Here is an 18,603-nt window from a genome sequence, read left to right on the forward strand (position 1 = left end):
TTTTTTTGTCCTGCAGCAGAAGAAAAGGACTAGATTAGTACTAATGATAAAGCAAGCTGATCAAATCTGGATAAAATTAACCAAACCTTGTAATGTAGTGAAATCAGTTGTATAGTGCAAGCTGCAGTTCTAGCTTTTTACCTTTCATGAAGAATTTTTTATGTTTTTTTGTTTTTGTGTGAAAGTTACTCTATTCACCGATGGCGGGAAGAATTACAAAAGATGGAAAACCCGTAATAAATACATCACCAGCAAATAAAGTACATGAACCCAACATAAAGATACAAACCACGTCAAGGCCCAAATAAACAAATAAAGCTTAGATTTAGAAAATAGCAACACCCGCCGACACCACGTAGCACATCATCGGCGCCACCATTGCAGATTCACCACCACCGCCAAGGAGGAGCAACCGATAACAAGATGTACTAAAGATTTGAACAGAAAATGGGGGTGAGCAAGGCAGGAATAACCTTGGTATGTTTGGAAAATCTGAAAGATAAAAAGAAAATTCTTCTGAAGTTTTTTTATTTGCCATAGGAAGAAAAAAATATATACATAAAATTAATCCTGCTCATTCCATTTTGAAATCCTGCCTGATCCTTAGGTGGAAGTCCAATATCTGCTGTGACCATGCACTCTTGTGTGCAGTATTAGAAGCATAATCTTGTTGAGTCTTTTGTCATATTAAAAGCTCGAAGTATGACAAATCGAATTCCACACCAGCAAAAAAATTTCACAGTACAAAATTTAAGTATGATTACATGGAAAGCATGAGAACTTGAGGGTAACAATATTCCATTGTTTCAATACTGCCACACAATAAGCTTTATGAAAATAACAAGAGTCATTCTATAGGATCATATCCTTTTTTTAATTGTTCTCATCTTCTTGTTCTCCTTTGCTTTCTTACCCAGTATAGTAGCATTTGAGGTGTTCTTAAGGGACTGAGCTTTGTTGGTTTGGGACTTTTTAACCAAATGAGCACTTATGTCCGAGAATGCCTGAAAATTTTACTTTTTTGGACTAACTTATCTTGGATGGGAAATTGGTATTCCCAGAATCTTCAGGGCTTGAGACCTGAATAGCATTTAGACTATCTGATGGGGCATCTTCATGGCATGTGATGTCCAAGTTCTGAGTCTTAAACAGGTCATTACTTGTTTTTTGTTGCAGATCAAACATCTTCTTGAGCTGCTTCCCTTGTTCTTCGATTCGCAGCTGTAAATTTCGCTGAATCTGTTCGTCGATATAAATAAATGAAATTGAAATATTAGACTGCAGTATTTTCTGTTAGTCCTCTGCAACATGAAAGTCCTTCAAGTTCTGAGAATTCTTTCAACTGACTAGGCTAATGTTGTCATTTACAAACCAGAGTTATTGGCCTCAACAAGGATTCTAATGCAGAGTAAAATAAAATGAGGTCACAAGAAATTTAATAGTTGCACCTCTAACTGTTCATGAAGACGCCTCTGGACATCTAGTTGCAGTTGCAGCGCCTCTTTGATTTGCAAGCCACTGTCAGAAAAGTTGACATTATTGGGTTGTAAGAGGCTGGTGCACATAGCAGTAAAGAGAAAAACATCAAACAGAATTCCAGTTCTAAAAGGAAAAAGTGTTCATATAGAATCATATTGATGAACTGAGAATCAGAGCAACAATCAGGGTGAACTGATGGGTTACGTTTTCATATCGAGCTGGGGTTCGACATTCAAAGTTGTTCTTTTCTCAGATTTTCCTGCAACAGAAGAAGAGTACTAGATTAGGAGATAAAAACAAGCCAATCCAATCTGGATAAACTTTACCAAACCTTGTATTTTGTAACAAGAAGGAAAAATCATGTCCATAAGGAACCAATACATCATTTCAACGCTTGTAAACAAAGTAATGAGACCCTAAAAAGTTCTAGCTGCTAAGGGCAGAATTGTTAAACATAATTGAACAATAGCCAGGATTTACCTTCAGCAGTGTCTGGCAGATATTTTGCGATTCGATATTTCTACAAGAAGAATAAAACGGAAAGGGGAAAAAATGAATCAGACTAGGAAGAAACAAGAACAAGAATGAAAAAGTTGAAGAAATTGCATTTAGTAGTGAATACCTGCAGATGACTTTTAACATGAAAGATGGTTAATCCATCCAAGCACATCATCTTCAGTATTGCCTTAGGTGTTGCTTCTACAATATGAATCAACAGATAAATCAACATACATAAATTCTTATTTGTATAGTAATTTTAAAAAGCTCATGTTGAGTTATTTACTGTCAGCGCCCCCAAGGCGATTTACACATTCAACGAACTTCTCGTGAAGATCTTGATTCCATCGAATTCGTGTTTTACTCGAGAGCACGGGGCTAGTTGAAGGAGATTCACCATAGGTAGTGGAAACATTTCCAGAGGAAATTCTTGGAGATTGCTTTCCTTGCTGAGAAAAGAAGCTCAGCTGTGTAACCGGAGAAGTGCTGAATGAATTACAACAACCCTGTGCACAAGAAACTAGCCCATATGCATATCTTGATGGAGTGGTGGGGCATTGAAAAATCAATGCATAAAAACAGCAATAAAAGATGAATTATAGAATAGAATATACATACTGCTTGATCCTGATTTTCTTTAGGAGGAAGTGACAAGGAGGGTCTCCTAACTGAGGCAGTACTCTCTCCATGCAACTTATTTTGTTGATGTTCAAAGAGGTTATTGCTTGGCAAAGGGATTTGATTAGGCTTCTCTGAGGATTTCTGGTATTGATGATAGCTGCTGGGTTGAGATTTCACAACTGACTGCAGGGTGTTTCTGATGTCTAAATTTGGATCAGCTTGCTCTGATGAATCCATGGAGCTGTAGCTTTCATTGTAAGTTTGGCCTGAAGGGAACTGTGAATTACCAACCTGAGAGTGATACTGTGAAAACCCCATACAGCGCTCGGTGGCATAAAAAGCAGAAGCCGGCGATTCGAAGCGGCTCATAATGCTGGAGGGTGACCTAGGAAGCCCATGATTTTGAAGCTGTGACATATTTGGCTGATCCTCGGTTGGCTGCTGAACACAAACTCCCATGTTCCAAGCCTGTTGTTGTAGATCAAAAATTTGAGAAGACTGGCTACCAAGTTCAAAATTGAAATCACTGATTAGTCCATGGCTCTGTTGAATAATTCTTTCTTGGCAATCAATCTTCTGCTCGTTCATTTACAAAAGAAAGAAACTGAGAACCACAAGATTCACAACACCTCAACAAGAAGAGCAAGTAGAAATAGTAGAACAAGTTGTGCTCAATGTTCTTGCCCAACATCTGAAACCCTATCAAATTTCATTCTTTCAGACAAAGAAACAGCAATGTTGAATGCAGATTTATGGAAAACAAATACCCTCATTTATTCCACAAGACTTCATTGGCAAGCTTTGAATATAAATATATACAGAATTCAGAAATACTTTGTAGTCCTTTTAACTATTCTAAAGAGGATAGGCATGAACAATGCTTATTGATAATAACTAAGCACAAAAACATTGAGAAAAAAACAACTGCCCACATTATAAATAAAAAAAATTATGTGCGTAAACCCTGTCCCAATAGGGAGAGCTTAGAATCAACATGCTACTGTGTCTCAATCACCAAAAGAATATAAAAAACCACAAAATCCAATTGGATAGCGAGTTACAGAAGACAAAGCTAATGATTCCCAATATGTTACTATTTTATCGTTAAAATTTGAAATTGGAGAATAATATTAAGGCGGCATCTCTGTCTACATAATTATATTTGAGAGATACTGGCATAAATTCACATAACAGTAACAGATCTATGGTTATTCCTTCTTATGGATACGGATGAAATGAAAGTCACTTTTTTAGCCACCCCAGAAAAAAGAGGAAATAAATAAAATGAGTCTATATTTTTCTTTAAATACAAGCGATAGTCTAAATTATAAGGGGAGAATTGAGATTTCCCTATTGAGTCAGGTCATTTATGATGAAGATAAGCTTTTTATCACACACACACTACTAAAGTGTCATGATAATTCGAATATTAAACCACTAATTTACAAGTTAAGGCATTTTTCCACTAGACAAGACCCCGTTGACCAAATGAGTCCATATTTTATCTCAAAAGAAATGTAAATAATCCTATGTTCCTCTGACCAAGAAAATGAAAAGATCCCAATTAATTGCGTCATGTAAAGTTGGTGTCTGAAATTACTAGAAAAGTTCATGTACGGGCAAGATTAGCCTAAAACTAGAAGCACATTGGAATTTTGCAAAAATAAAGATTCCCAAACGTGTTCACAACATCGTGCATGAATAAAGGAGCCAATTATAGACTCAGAAAAAGAAAAAAAAGTAGAATAGAAGGAACAAATTATAGCCAAAACAGCTACAAGAAAAGTCAATGTCAGTCACCAGTCTTTTTCGGTGCCTAGAGGTGTGAATTGGATTAGAAAATATCGAATAATAAAATTAGAATTAGAAATGGATAAATTCTGACTATTTTTAAGGGTTTGATCCATTCTAATATAACAAACCCCTTGATGTGGATAATATTTTTGTTTATATAATTCATTAATTTATATATTTCTTTCGTTATATATTAGAATTTTTATGATGAGAATATCAAATATTAGTGGTTAACTTTCTCCAACAATCTCCATCTTCATGAGACTCGTAATCCTTCAAATGTCATCTCATAATCCAAATTTGCTAACTCAACCTTAATCGTAAGAAACCATGCTTGGACTATGATGCCAATTTAATGCTCACCAATCAAAAAAAAAAAAAACACGAAAAAGAAGCCAAATGATGTCCACCGACTATTCTTTGTGCAAAATTACTTTTGTAATCTCTTATCCAGATATTGTTGCATGGCCACTAACCCACTTCAAATTCTTTTCCCCTCCTGCTAGACCTAAATATTCTCAATCTAAAATGGGAGCACTCTTTAGTGCGTGAGTCATACCGTCGTGTGGTGTTATTAATTCATTTATATTATAACATGAGTAATTATAAATTAATATTAAATTAATATTATACTATAAATTCATAATATATGAACCATATTGTTCACCAATATTATAACACCTAAATTGATAACATTTTGTGAAAGTGTGTCGTTCACGCCTTAAAATTTCTCATGAAAAGTCTTATTAGACATTGTCACTCTATTTATCATAGTACTCATTAGAATATATAAATCACTTTGTAGCGCTTAAATCTATTCTAAGCATAAATTACAAGTAGGTGCCTAATTTTAAGGGCTCTTTATTTTACCAACTAATATTTGACACTTCATTACAAAATAGTGATACCATAAAGTTATTCTTATAGTAGTCAAATATATATATATATATATATATATATATATATATATATATATATATATATATATTAGGGTTAATTGTTTTATTAGTCTCTTAACTTAGACCTGATTTGCATTTGAGTCCCTCAATTTCCAAAATCGTTCATGTGGTCCTTTAACTTCACTTTTGTTAGGACAAATGGTCCGGCAGTCAATTTTGTTAACTTTTTCTGTTAAATGCAGGGACAAAATCGTATTTTTATACTAAAACCAAAAAAATGAATAAAAAATCATATCTTTAAAATAACAATAAAAGAAAATCAAATAAAAAACCAACCCCAAAAAAAAAAATCAAGTTTTGGGGGAGTAGAAATCGGAATAGAGGGAGAGAGAGAGAGAGTTTAATTTTTTAGTTTTTAAATTTTTTATTCATATTTTAATCAATTTAATACAAAAATATCATTTTACTCCTACATTTAACAGAAAAGTTAATAAAATTGACGGTAGGACCATTTGTCCTAACGAAACTGAAGTTGAAGGACCACGGGAACGATTTTGGAAATTGAGGGACTCAAATGCAAATCAGGTCTAAATTCAAGGACAATTAACCCTATTTTTTAAAACAAGGATGCCAATGTCTTGGAAGAATGAGAATCTAACATTCGAGTGTAGGGAGCAAAAAAGTTATATATATATATATGGGTCATTTCTGTCACATAACAGGATTGAGTGGTAAAACTATCTAGATAAAAGATGACGTGAGAGACATATACCATCGAGTGTTTAGTCAATCAATACTGGTAGACCTAACCTATACAAAGAAGTTCTCACTAGCAGTTAATGGTTACAAATATTAGTAATTAAAACCAGCTGTGATTAATTACACATAATATTGTTAATAAAAAATGGTAAAGTCATTATCAAGAACAAACACATACTATAGAGAATCAAATGCGTCTTAGTGTTGATTGTACTGATATTATTACAAGTCGGAAAGCCAGATTCCTGGCTGAATATTTCAGCCTCTTGATGATGACACATGACTCTGAGTCTGAGGCGTACATTAATCTGGCACTCCGTCAGTCAAAAGTGTTTAAATTTTGTATTGCTCTTTTTTATTTTCTCAAATAGAAAATTTCAATAGGTAAATTCTAACATTACAACTAAGACGCATAAAAGACACCCAAAACATCAACAATCAACGAGTTTAAAGAGGCAAAAAAGAGGTGATGGAAGAAGGATTGAATTGAAGAATTTGCAAAAAACAAGATTTGTAGTTCAAGTGGTTAAGAGCATTTTTACTCATACACATGATGTTTTAGATTCGATTCCCCCTTCCCCTAATATCGTTTATATTGAAATAAATTTTTTATAAAAAAACACTTTTGCACATTCAATTCTTCGCTTACAGAGATATATAGCACTCAACTTAGAGGACCTGCCAGACTCCACTTTGTTTGGTAAACTAGCAAGAAATAGACCAAACCCACTTGAGAGTTGAGAACCTAGAACCTTGTTCCATGTCTTAATCAGAAGAGAATTCAAAGTTACAGAAAGCAGAAGCACTTTCTGAAGGTGCAGGATCTATATCTCTCAATATAGGAATCAAATGTTGGTATAATTGTTCCCTTCCATCCAATTTTCTCTCCCTTTCTTCTTGTATATATATGGCGAATGTACATGTACATAATGCTATTAATTACTGCAGAGTTTTTTAATATCCACATCATATGTAATAGGGCACAAATCATCATTTTAGTCTCAATCTACGATATAATTATATAATCCCAACCGTTTAATTTTTAGGAAATCTCATCAAATTATCTATAAAAATTCAAAAGTAGTCATCTAATTGCAATCGAATAGATAGAAGATCACATGGTGAATATCTAAAATACTAAGACAGTTTTCATGGTCATTAAATAGTTTATCGATTTTCAATTTTGATGAATTTTGTAAGAATGATCTTTGAAAAAGAATCTGAAAATAAACGGTTTGGATCTTTTTTTTTTTGGTAAAGAAACGGTTTGGATCTTAGTTCAAGGGAATAGTTGAACTTGAATAACATTCGAGACGTGAGACAAAATCCTGCACTGCTTCCTTTATGACGTCTTGTTGTTATGGGATGGGTCAAGTCAAGGCTAGCTGTAGAGGAGCAACGACAGCTATCTCCTAAAGTCTATACCAACTTTGTTTTTTTTCAGAGAGAAAGAGAGAAATGTTTAGGGGTGGTCGTCGCATAGCGTTGCATGCCATGGAAGTATTTTATAGGTTAGATGACTAAGTGTGACAATGTCGTGATTAACAATAAACTTATGAGAAAATGTTAAATTTTATTTCTAGGTTAGGCACTGACACGCGAGATGCATGCACAGTACTTTGTCAGTTGAATTGGATTCAGGAGTTAAATCATGTATAGGGGGGAAGTCGCTTGGATCCAGAATGAATAGGGAAGTCGTGAACCAGAAGAAATCATGAATAGGGGATAGAAGGAATGAGATGGAATTAATTATTCCCCACCTAATCAATCTAATTCATTCAAGTATTGGATAACGGATTTTAACGTGGAACTTACATGTTTTTTTTCCTTTATTATTGCTTATGTGTTAATAATCGTATGAGATGTCAGTAATTATAATAATTACAATACTCATGTATTAGGAAAGACATAAATAGGAATAATTCCAATATTCATTATAAGTAAGTAAACATGTCATTAACATGGAAAAAGATTACTCTTTTGCGCCCACATGAAAAATTAAACCCTTTTTAAAGATCACCCGTATAAAAGATTTTCATAAATAAACTCATTCTAATATGACATTTTATAAATAAAAAAAATCATTAAAGAAAGAAAAGCATATTATACTCGAAGAGCATATTGAAATTTACTCATGCAATTTTTAGTGAAAGAAGAAAAGCAATAAATACCATGAGCAAAGTTCATGTTTGCTTATGACAGAAAATTGTGAGACTAGTCTATATAATTAATAATATACTTATAATATAAGGAAATGTACGAGTTTCAATCCATATTTATAAATAAATAAAAACTTGTTTGTTGGGAATTATTATTTTTTAGATGTGAGGTGGTTTAAAAATGATTTGACGATGTATATACTATAATATTTCCATCCACGACCACAACTGGCTCAAATCTTTTTCTAAATGCTGCATATATATATATATATATATATATGCATGCATCCAAATGTGCAAAAATACACGCGTCTGATTCCCCAATGCTTGGTTTGCATTCTTGGCTCAGTCCTTATTAGGTAAGATAAATTTCTTGACAATCTGTGTGTGTGTGTGTGTGTGCAGGCGATTGAGCAAGCAAGAATAGTTTCTTATTGCAGCAGCAGCTGGCTTACAATTCCTGGCGTCCCATTAGGCCCCAAAAACAAAGAAAGCGATTAAGAATCATCTTGATTAATTAATATGCAATTACAACTAGATTGCCATTAAACTATAATAAAGAGAATAACTATAAAAATAAGTACACCAAGAAGATAATACGTAGTTTGCTTTAAGAGGACACAGATGCGCAGTGTTTTATGAATAAATAATGAAAATGCAATTCCTTGTAAATGTTGCTACATCTTAGTTGGATATGCATTGGACAAAGTGTGTCTCTTGAAAACTTGAAGGGACACATTTCCATGGCCTGACTAACTATCATGAGTTACAGTAACATGCGCCTAGATGATTTTATAATAAATATGGATCTATCTTTCTTATCACACAACAGTACAATGACAACGCAAAATAAAATATCTCGTGACAGGACAATGTTGTCTCTACATCCATTACATAAAGCATCTAACCCTCTAAAGGCCTGAGCTCAAGTTGGTGACATTGAGGGTCACCTCGATGAAGTCGAAAGATTTGGATTTTTAACAGCTTGGAGACTATTGTGGAGGAATTTAACCATATGGGATTAGGCCACAGAAAAGGGCACTTGACCTAATTAAAGGTCAATTGTCGGCAAAAGAGTACCTAGCTAGCTAGCTAACTGTAAAAAGATGTAACATCAACATCAATAAAAACAACTCTTCCTATAGCTTTGTTTTCGACAATTGTCCGTACTTCAAATGGTAAAAAAACAAGAGTCTCCCAAAAGAAACTACTGAGCCTGTCGTGGATCCAACTTTGCTAAATTAATTACTTTCTACCTACCATGCGCACAAGTTATATCGTGTCATGAGTCATGACTGGATAACACATTAATATTTATGGTCAATCGAACAAGGACATCAAATTTTGCCTACTAGAGCAAGCATTTTCTTCATAAACTTACTTTGATTGAACAAAAAAAGTATGCGATGGAATATTCGTAATTCTGATATGGGTAAGCAGCATCCGTTCTTCATGAAGACCAATGAAAGCCCTTTTAAAAATAAGCTAATCATCTTCTCTCTTCTTCTCTTTTTCTCTTCTTTTTTGAGTTGTGGAGAATGATTCAACAATTGGTGTGTACTGTGCTAAAACACCGGTCACCAAAGTGGTGTCCGACTAGTTGGAACTTGAAACGCACAAAAAGTGATGGTTTTGAAGTCATGCTCGAGCAATAATTCAGACACCAAAGAGTAATGGTTTTGAAGTCATGCTTGAGCGACCGGTGGCCACTTGTGTACGACCGGTCGAATTACTTTGAGAGCTTTATTTCTTCAAGATGCGATAGAGCGGTCAGTCACCCACTAAACCCTAGGTCATATGTATTATAAATTGAACTTTTAGGGAACTATAATTTGTAATTTTGAAAATGCCAATTAAAAGTGAATGTGAGGAAGAGCATTGGAGTGCTTATAATTGTTTCACCTTCTTCTTCCCTAATGAGATTCTCATAGCAATTTGAACCTAATTAACAAAATTATTGTTTTGTGTGATTGGTTTACTTTTGCCGACTGCACATATATTGTTTCGCACATGTTCTTTAAACGAGATCAGAGGTCCGATTTCTTAACAACTATTATCATAGCTTTAAGCTCAAGTGGGAAGGATGAGCATTGATAACATTGAGAAGAGAGTGACTGCATAGACTTTATGTTATGGAAGTCGCATATTATGACAGTCTTTGTGCTCTATGTATGTATTTGTATATATGTGTGTTGAATTTTCTCTTGAAAGGTACATGTTTGGTACAATGGATGCAAATTGGCAAATTGGTAACCAAACATTCTCATCATAAATATGCTACTTCTATTCCATTATTCTTTTCTTACACGGATAGATAGTACATGTTCGGAATTCTTTAAAATGTTGTATTTGGTTCACATTTATAACTATTAAAAAAATAAAAATAAAATAAAAAACCTAGAAGGGTGATTATCTACCTTTCTTTTCAAGGAATTGTTCTTCCATGAAGCATGGAAATGCCGTTAAAAAAAATACCGCCATCCAATATTTTGGCACCCAATCCTCAGTCTAATCAGACCCGTCTAAAACATGTTTTGCCAATATTCCGTTGAAAATAAAAAGAATAAAATTGGCGAAGCCCAAGTCCATTCAAACTTCTTAGCTACAGTTGTCGATTAGGATGGCCCAAATCACTCCATTTCATACGACAAGGAAAACAATTTTGAGACAAGTTCTTCAATCTGGGGGCCTGGACCAGAAACAGAACTACAGTTGAAGCCTGCTTAAGGTTTGAAAAATCTCAACCAAGTGAACAATTCTTGGCCCAAGCTCATCTAACATTGTTTATTATTATTTATTTTTTGAGTACAAGCGATAGTCTAAACTACAGGGATGGAGATTTCTCACACACACGCGACCACCATGAACTTCTATTCCACAAATTCATCTTGTTCTTTATTCTTTTACCAGTTTTGTACACTCACAATGAACAATAAACTAAACTTATTCAAGAACTTTACCAGAGAAAAAAGAAAGAAAATGAAATTTTATTTTATTTTTAAATTGGGTACATTAGTTTGGAAGTTGTGAATCAAAAATAGAACGGTGGTTCTAGCTCTGGAATATCAAAATTATATTTATCTGTATAATCAACAATATGAATTCGCCGATTAGGGCTGGCTGCCGGAGGATTGTTCAAGGTAGAGGAATCTTGGTCGCGCCATTGCCTTTTGTTGCATGAAGAGTTTGCGCCGATGACACAAGGCCCATAGCGAGCCTCCTCGGAAGGAGCTACAAGAGCTAAAGCAAGCACAACCAAAATTGTCAACAACTTCCACATTGTTGCTTGGTTGTGGGAGTTGTTGGACATTTGAAGTTAACTTATATAGAACCGAGATTGAAGAATCGCTTTTCACAGAAGTAATTAATTGAATGAAACATATGAATCACTCAGTTCTCACGTTATGAAATGAAGTTGAACTGTTGTAGCCTTGTAGGTTACTAGTAGATAGATCTGAACTCACACATAAATTAATGTCTTGATTAAAATGCCTTAAGTGTAGAGAGTAAGGAAAAGGTTTCATGTCTTTTTTTGGGTTCTTAGATACATTTTGTGGGCTTGCCGTTAACGGTGGACTCTTTCGTATTTGGAGTAATCCCTTGTTACTGTACTTCCATATTTGTATTAACCATATGTTATTATTTGTAATTGTATTGGTTCTTCTGATCAACGGCTTATGGTGCTAGATGTCACCTTTCTCTATAAAACAAACAAAAATATATAGATTACACAAATAATTGTTGGGGGATTGCATCTTTTCTTTTTAGATTGAGTTACCAAACAAGTTTTCCTTTTTTCAGTTTTTTTATTTGAAAAATTAAAGATTAAAAAATGAAATTATTATCAAGTGGGCGTTGAGGGGAAATTTTAAGTTTGGCTAATTCGTGGCTCCTTTCTAAGCATGCCAAGCATGGAAACATCTGCTTTGTTGTAAGAGTCACAGCTGGATTTGATTGAACAAACTCCAATAGTGGGTGTTGAGTGTATCACCAATTCGAACTGGTGAGGGGATGGTTGAGATGCAAAGTAGAAACTTTTTTTTCATCATCTTTTGCTTTGAATTACATTCCTTCAAGCTTCAGCAATGACCAGTTGATAAAGTCGCTAGCTCAGTGACGATTGATCAATTATTGCTTGAAATTCGAAACAGTTTTAGCTAAAATAATGTGGTCACTTGCTGATGCAAACTGAACACACTAATAACACACTCATGTGCATGAAACAATCAAATCCATGTCTGAAAATGATGTGGGATTTTGATTATATCATGCAAGCTTTTTCTTTAGCCTTTCCCATGTGCAAATGATTGTTGGAGGTGAAGTCATTGGCACAATGAACACGAATACTTACCGTCTGCGGTTGCATTTCGAAATCCATTGAATTGGAGACTATCTATGAGCCTTTTGATCATCATACAGCTAATTACGTGTTGGTACCAGTTTTTGCATATTGCAGAAGAAAAGTTTTTCAAGGATCCAGCCTCTTTAGCCCAAATCTTTGTTTGGTAAGCAAGTACTTGCTGTGAGTGACCTCAGAACAAGCTGGTTGATTTTTGTTCTTATTGTGCTTTTACTGTTGTGATTTCTGTCTGAAAGTCAAAATAGGAAAAGATTTCTAATTTACAGTTTTGATCTGGTGCATTCTTTTGAATTTGCTTTTTTGGGAACTGGGTTTGAAGGATGGTTGATCATATTTTTCCTTTGAAGAAATGGAAGTCATGTATTAACCAGAATGAAAAAGCAAGAATAACCCAATAAACCAAAAGAAATGTAAGGATTAAGGAATAACCTTTTTTCTGAGTTAAATAAATATGTGGTTACAAGTGTTTACTGTATGATTTTGAATGAGAAGGTAACTCTGAGAAAAAGGAAGTAGGAATATCAAAAGGTTCAAAAGTTGTAGTTGCTACCATGTTCACTGGGCCACCTGCTGCAGAAAAAAAAAAAAAAGGAGATAGCCAAATTTTCAGAAGACTTAGATTGTATTGGCTGAAGATGAAAGGGGCTAATAAGTTCTGTTATTAAAACACAAGTGACTAATTTTTTTTCTTCTTCTTTGTTTGGACTTTCATGCATCTCATCAGAAAGTTGAATTCTGGAGCAATAGACTAGCAGTGAGAAAACGAGACATGTTTTTCCTTTATCAAGTTTAATTTCTTGACCTAAAGCTGCCTAGTTGCAGATTGACTCTGGACAATTTGTACCAAGTGAAGTAGAGTCCAGAAGAGTCTTCTGTACTGAAAACAGATAAGAAAAAACAAATGAAAGAGAAACTCAGGAGGAATTGCTAAGAACATAGAAAGTTGAAATGTTGAATTGCATAGGACTTTCCTTGAGGTGACAAGTGATTCTGAGGGAATATATTAATTAAAGGAAGGGAAAGGTGGATGTTTACCAATCTTCTGTGATTGAATGTATCTTTTGATACACACTAAAGTTGGTTGGGGGCCTAAAATTTCTCCACACTGTAACTACTTCTTCTTCTGCTTTTCTTTTTCCTTCTCTTTTGTTGATGTGTTCTTCAGATTCTCAATGCACCTGCTATTGTCAGGCCAGACACACAACAATCTTACCCTGCACTTCTCTTTGATTCCTTGACAAAATCTGTTTTTCTAATCATGAAATGATAGAGGAATGTTTAACTCAGATAACCCTGGCTTTTAGAACATAGTATTCCCATAATCTCAATTCCTGCCATTTCACTATTGGATAATCATATGCCTTTCATCTAAAGAAAAGGTTTAAAGTCCAAATCCCATTTTCAAATATCATATCAGATGATAAAAAGAAATGGGAAAAAAAAAAAGTTTGATACTTTGTTCCTTGAATTTGTGTTTTTTTCTTCTTTTATGCATGTGCTGTATATGTATGTAGAAATGTCTCTGTACATTTATTTTATTTTTTTACTTGCTATATAGTAATCAGTATTTGAGACAAGTTTGTATGCTTTGGGAAGTGTATAGAAATTATTAAATCAAAGAATCTGCTACTGTATTGGATAGTTCTAATCCAAGAGTGTTTTCTGCATTAAGAAATTAAAGAAAATGAGAGTGGTAATGTCATTTGCTTCATAAGTCCAAAGTGTAACTTCTGATGCAAACCCAGAATTATTAAAATATTACATCCCACACTAAAAATGAGGAAGAGAAAATATCTAAAAGTTGCTATTGTGTTACATGATAATGTTTGGCATGCACTTTTTACCTGCCCATAAAATTATAGGATACAGACATTATAGGGATCAATCAGCCACAAGAGGATAACAGACCTAACATTAACTTATCCAACTCAAAGATTGATTGTAATTTGGAAAACATTGTTAAATACCAAAGTTAATTAGGTTCCACAGTATACAAAATCACTCGTAACAAGTGACTTATAACTCAAGTGGTTAAAATCGTTTATCTCTACATCCAAAAGTCCTAAGTTCGATTCTCTCATTCTCAATATCCCTTGTATAAAAAAGAAAAAAATTAATCACCCATATGTGACCATCACAAGCATGATGGACTGCACACCATAGGATTGCAGTAGCATGAAATAAATAAATAAATAAACTATTTCTTTCCAAAATTTAATTGGTCAATACCCAGCACTTTCAAAGAAACTGTAGAAATTTGTCTTTTCCAGCACCAACAAAGCAAGTCAAATGTCACTTTTAATCCCCATTTAAGAAGTGCAAGTGACTAAAGATGTATCATTCTGTGCAAGTTACTGGAAATTGAGCAGCATTAAGATAGCAATTCTCATTGGTTGACCAAGCTATCAGGAACTAATTTAAATCTGATCTGCACAAAGATGAAAAATATCAAGCTCAAGGCTCTTCATCAATTGAATATGTTCGAAGTTTTTCTTGCCATGCATCATCTTTTTTGTATCTTACTCACATAGTCAATGTTTTTTTACAAGCATCCAAATCCCACAAGAAATCCTTTATTATTATTTTGATTGTTTCCTTTTTCTCAAAAAAAAAAAAAAAAAGTGGAAGGATCAAGTTGAATTTAGATAAGCACCATCCTAGTAATCACTTCGATTTTCCCTTCTCTGCAGTTGGTCAATGCTTCTTTCTAAAGCCTACAACAAACGCCACATTAAGATTGGTTTTAAATTTCGTGTGACTTGGGAAGGAGGCAGAGTTCAATGATGTATTATGACACATCATGCCATGGAAGATTCTAGATGCTGTGCTGTACAATCATTCATACTACCAAAACCCAAAGAAGAAATCAAAATATAGAAGAAATTATGACAACTTTGCTGCTTTCCCTTTCCTTTTCAAATATTTTTGCCTATTGATTTTGCTGAAAATTTAGACAAAATATTTAGGATTCCGAGTGGAAACTATGTTACATGCATTGTATTTAGTAATCACATCGCCCATAAGTTACAAAGGTAAGACTTATTTGTATAAGTAAATTTTCACATAAATCTTAATTTTTGTGTGAATGTAATCAGTAATCATTCTGAGTGAGAATATATGTATTTAAATAAGATTCTACGTAGTTCACATGATACGTGGAATTCTATTAGTCAAATAAAGAGCAGTAGTTTCATTTTTTATTATTATGATTAGCCAGTAACTAAAGAATTAGGGCTATAGGAGGAAATTGGGGTCTATTTTCTCTTATACATATATTGTGCACAATAAGTTAATGTCCAAATGCACTATAGTCTTCGCATACAAAATCCTAAGAAAGAGAAACAACTACATCTACCCTACCTACTCATAAACTATCTTTTTCTTTTATCCAGTTGATATTAGGGGAGAGGAACCTAGGGCCTCGGATGGAGGGATAAATACTCTTAATGACTTGAGTTACAAGTTCATTGTGACTCATAAACGATCATAATCTCTCTTAAACCTAATATTATATATCAAAATACATAACTTACGATAATTGAACATTCATTATGTTATTGTGAAAATTATACTGCTACGGGTCTACTAAATACTAAGTTTAACACTCTCTAATTAACCACCAAGAATGTATTATATTGAATCACTCACTGATTGCAGTTTATATATAGGCCGGAAATTACAGTACTGCCAAGTGCCAAATCTCATAAAATAATTCTTGAGCTTGTAATTTCGGCGAAGCTTAAGCCTCAATAGCCGTTCTCGAGCTGCTTACTGAATTTAAAAATCCCCTCTCCTTGGGATCCTGGCGCCAGCAATAAACGTCACCACTCCCTCACTTTACCTGTCCTGGCCTTTCCCACAAAGAGACCCCGATGCACCACAAAATTACATGGCTGCCACCCGTTCAAACAATCTAACCGCGACTAGAGCATGGAAGTTTGGAACCTTTGACAGCTTTCAAATTCCAAAGTCTTATCAAATTGCAAATCCATAAAGGGTGAGAGGCCATATCTCTCCTAGGTCACAAAGTTGCATGGCACACCTTTAAATAACCTACAAGTCAAGGGGTAAATTGGTGAACTAAATCCTTTATAAATCCCTTTCAGCCAATGACCCACTTAGGCACACATTTTTTGCACATACCAAAATGGGAGTGAAATCCCTCCAACCAACGCTTCAAGTTTTCTCCACCTTACCACCACCCTCCTCTTCTTCTTCTTCTTCTTCATCTCCTACCTTAAGCTCCATCATGAAGATCAAAACCCTAATCCACAACATCATTTTCTCGCATGTGTGCCGCGCAATTCGGTACCTCAACAAGGCCAAATCCAAAGCAGCATCCATTTTTATCCAGATTCTCAGAAAGAGCCAACCCATGCAACTTATCTACCCTACTAAAAAAAACAAGATCAAGAACAAGACCAAGAAGATCTTCTTTGGATCATTTCGACTGCACTACAATTGGTGCTCTTCCGCGCACGTGTTGCCTGTGCCGGCACGTGTCTACGAAGGATTAACAGCAAGCACCCATTTGTACTACGATTCAACATGGAATTCAGTGATTTCCACTGATGCTCAGCAATGTGAGGAAAATCATGGGCCTGAGTCACAGCTCTCTGGGTACCTCCAATGGCTTGAGGAGAAGAAGCTCCATGGTAAGAATAATTCTGTGGCTGATGAGATAGATGTGAATGAGATTGATAAGCTAGCAGATTTGTTCATTGCTCAAAGCCATGAGAAGTTCATATTGGAGAAGCAGGAATCTTACAGAAGATTCCAAGAAATGGTTGCCAGAAGCATGTGAGATAGTTTATTAGCTGTGTGGGAAGTTCTTTTTACCTTTCTCATTCTTCTATGTAACATCTTTGGAGTGAGGAAAGTGTAGTGATTGGGCTGGATTGAGTTTTTTTCTTTTCTTCTTCTTCTTTTTTCCTTTTCAAATTTAGTTCCTTGATTAGCTTATGCCTTTTCCAAATGGTGGGGTTGAATTGGAGAATTGTACATGATGGGTTGTGGGCGTTTGTGCAATTCTTATCTTGGAATGGTGATGAATGGTGGTTTTTTTTTTTTCTTTTTTGGGAAGGAGAATGGTGGTTGTTAATTAATTGCTACATAATTTTGCAAGGTTAAACTCTTAGAATTGTGTTTTTATTATATATATATAAATTACTCTAATTTACAAGAAAAAGGAGCGGACATACTGCCTTTGTCAACTGATCTGACTCTCATTTACAGAATTGCGCTTTTAAAGTCTTTATTTTTGTGAATCTCTTTAAATTAAACTGGTACAACACATATGTGTGTTTGTGTTCTGTTTTTACACAAATTGCATGATCTACTTACCAGTCAGGGGGCATCCCATCTGGTAATTCTCACAAACAAATAATGAATCAATATTATAAGCTTTTATTTGTCTAGCTAAGCTAAAGTAGTTAAGTAAAGATTAACCAATTCTAAAGGCAACAATATCTAATTAGTAGATTTTTATGTGAAAAAGTCTCTGCAGAATTGCAAAGCTATTTTCACATACTTCCAAGTCCCAAGTGTTTTTTTCTTCATGGTATCCTTATCCTGTTTAAACTTTGGGGACAGCTTGGCCTAGATCTCGGGAAAAAATGAAATTAGGTGGCACTTTTTTGTCAAAGGCCTAGCAAAACCCAAATATAAACTTGATCTAGTTACCCACTTATCTTAAAAAAAAATAATTAACTGTCCTTTTTCTAGGCATCTGATTTTGTTTTGTCCCCAACAGACCAAAACTTTTCTTGTGGTTCTGGTTTATAACTTGTACAGGCTTTTGTCCATGGCGGTACGGTTTGTGTTTTTTTTATTTTAAAAGCTCATCATTTGGTGATTTTTGGCGATGATTTTGTTGAATTTATGTGTACTGAAATATAGACCAAGACTGGACTGGGTCAAGAGCCTCAGTTCCCATCTTACCTGCCTGCCGTCTGTCTTTATATAATTTCTCTCTCGGCTTACCTGTCATCAGACATAAGCGCGCAGTTGTTGGATCCCAACTTCTTGTTTCATC

At 34.5% G+C, this 18,603-nt stretch overlaps 2 protein-coding genes across 3 annotated transcripts; one reads left to right on the forward strand and one right to left on the reverse strand.

The window, feature by feature from the left end:
• Positions 1–677: 677 nt before the first annotated feature.
• LOC110770750 (myb-like HTH transcriptional regulator family protein) lies at positions 678–3,639 on the reverse strand. Of its 2 annotated transcripts, none has more exons than XM_021974967.2 (7): positions 2,596–3,639; positions 2,264–2,483; positions 2,102–2,178; positions 1,960–1,999; positions 1,684–1,738; positions 1,449–1,554; positions 678–1,239 (listed from the first exon to the last, which is right to left on the reverse strand). In XM_021974967.2, the coding sequence occupies exons 1-7, from the start codon at positions 3,184–3,186 to the stop codon at positions 1,027–1,029; spliced, it is 1,302 nt and encodes a 433-aa protein (XP_021830659.2). In that variant the 5' UTR covers positions 3,187–3,639; the 3' UTR covers positions 678–1,026. The 2 variants fall into 2 exon arrangements, with proteins under 2 accessions (XP_021830659.2, XP_021830660.2); XM_021974968.2 differs by having other exon boundaries at positions 1,449–1,518; positions 2,596–3,634.
• A 13,034-nt stretch (positions 3,640–16,673) lies between these two features.
• On the forward strand, positions 16,674–17,670 carry LOC110770760 (cotton fiber protein). The gene has a single exon (XM_021974980.2). It carries the CDS (start codon positions 16,717–16,719, stop codon positions 17,371–17,373), a length of 657 nt encoding a protein of 218 aa, XP_021830672.1. The 5' UTR covers positions 16,674–16,716; the 3' UTR covers positions 17,374–17,670.
• Positions 17,671–18,603: the final 933 nt, after the last annotated feature.

This window comes from Prunus avium, chromosome 7 (genome assembly GCF_965620075.1).
Source record: "Prunus avium chromosome 7, drPruAviu1.hap1.1, whole genome shotgun sequence".
In the NCBI taxonomy this organism is placed as follows: Eukaryota; Viridiplantae; Streptophyta; class Magnoliopsida; order Rosales; family Rosaceae; genus Prunus; species Prunus avium.

Excerpts from the sequence above, each read along its gene's own strand:
- LOC110770750 (XM_021974967.2), bottom strand. The coding sequence starts at position 3,186 with ATGAACGAGCAGAAGATTGATTGCCAAGAAAGAATTATTCAACAGAGC. Across the intron at positions 1,739-1,959 it reads TCTGCCAGACACTGCTGAAG|GAAAATCTGAGAAAAGAACA; the intron begins GTAAATCCTGGC and ends CTTCTGTTGCAG. Across the intron at positions 1,240-1,448 it reads GTCTTCATGAACAGTTAGAG|ATTCAGCGAAATTTACAGCT; the intron begins GTGCAACTATTA and ends ATCGACGAACAG.
- LOC110770760 (XM_021974980.2), top strand. The coding sequence starts at position 16,717 with ATGGGAGTGAAATCCCTCCAACCAACGCTTCAAGTTTTCTCCACCTTA.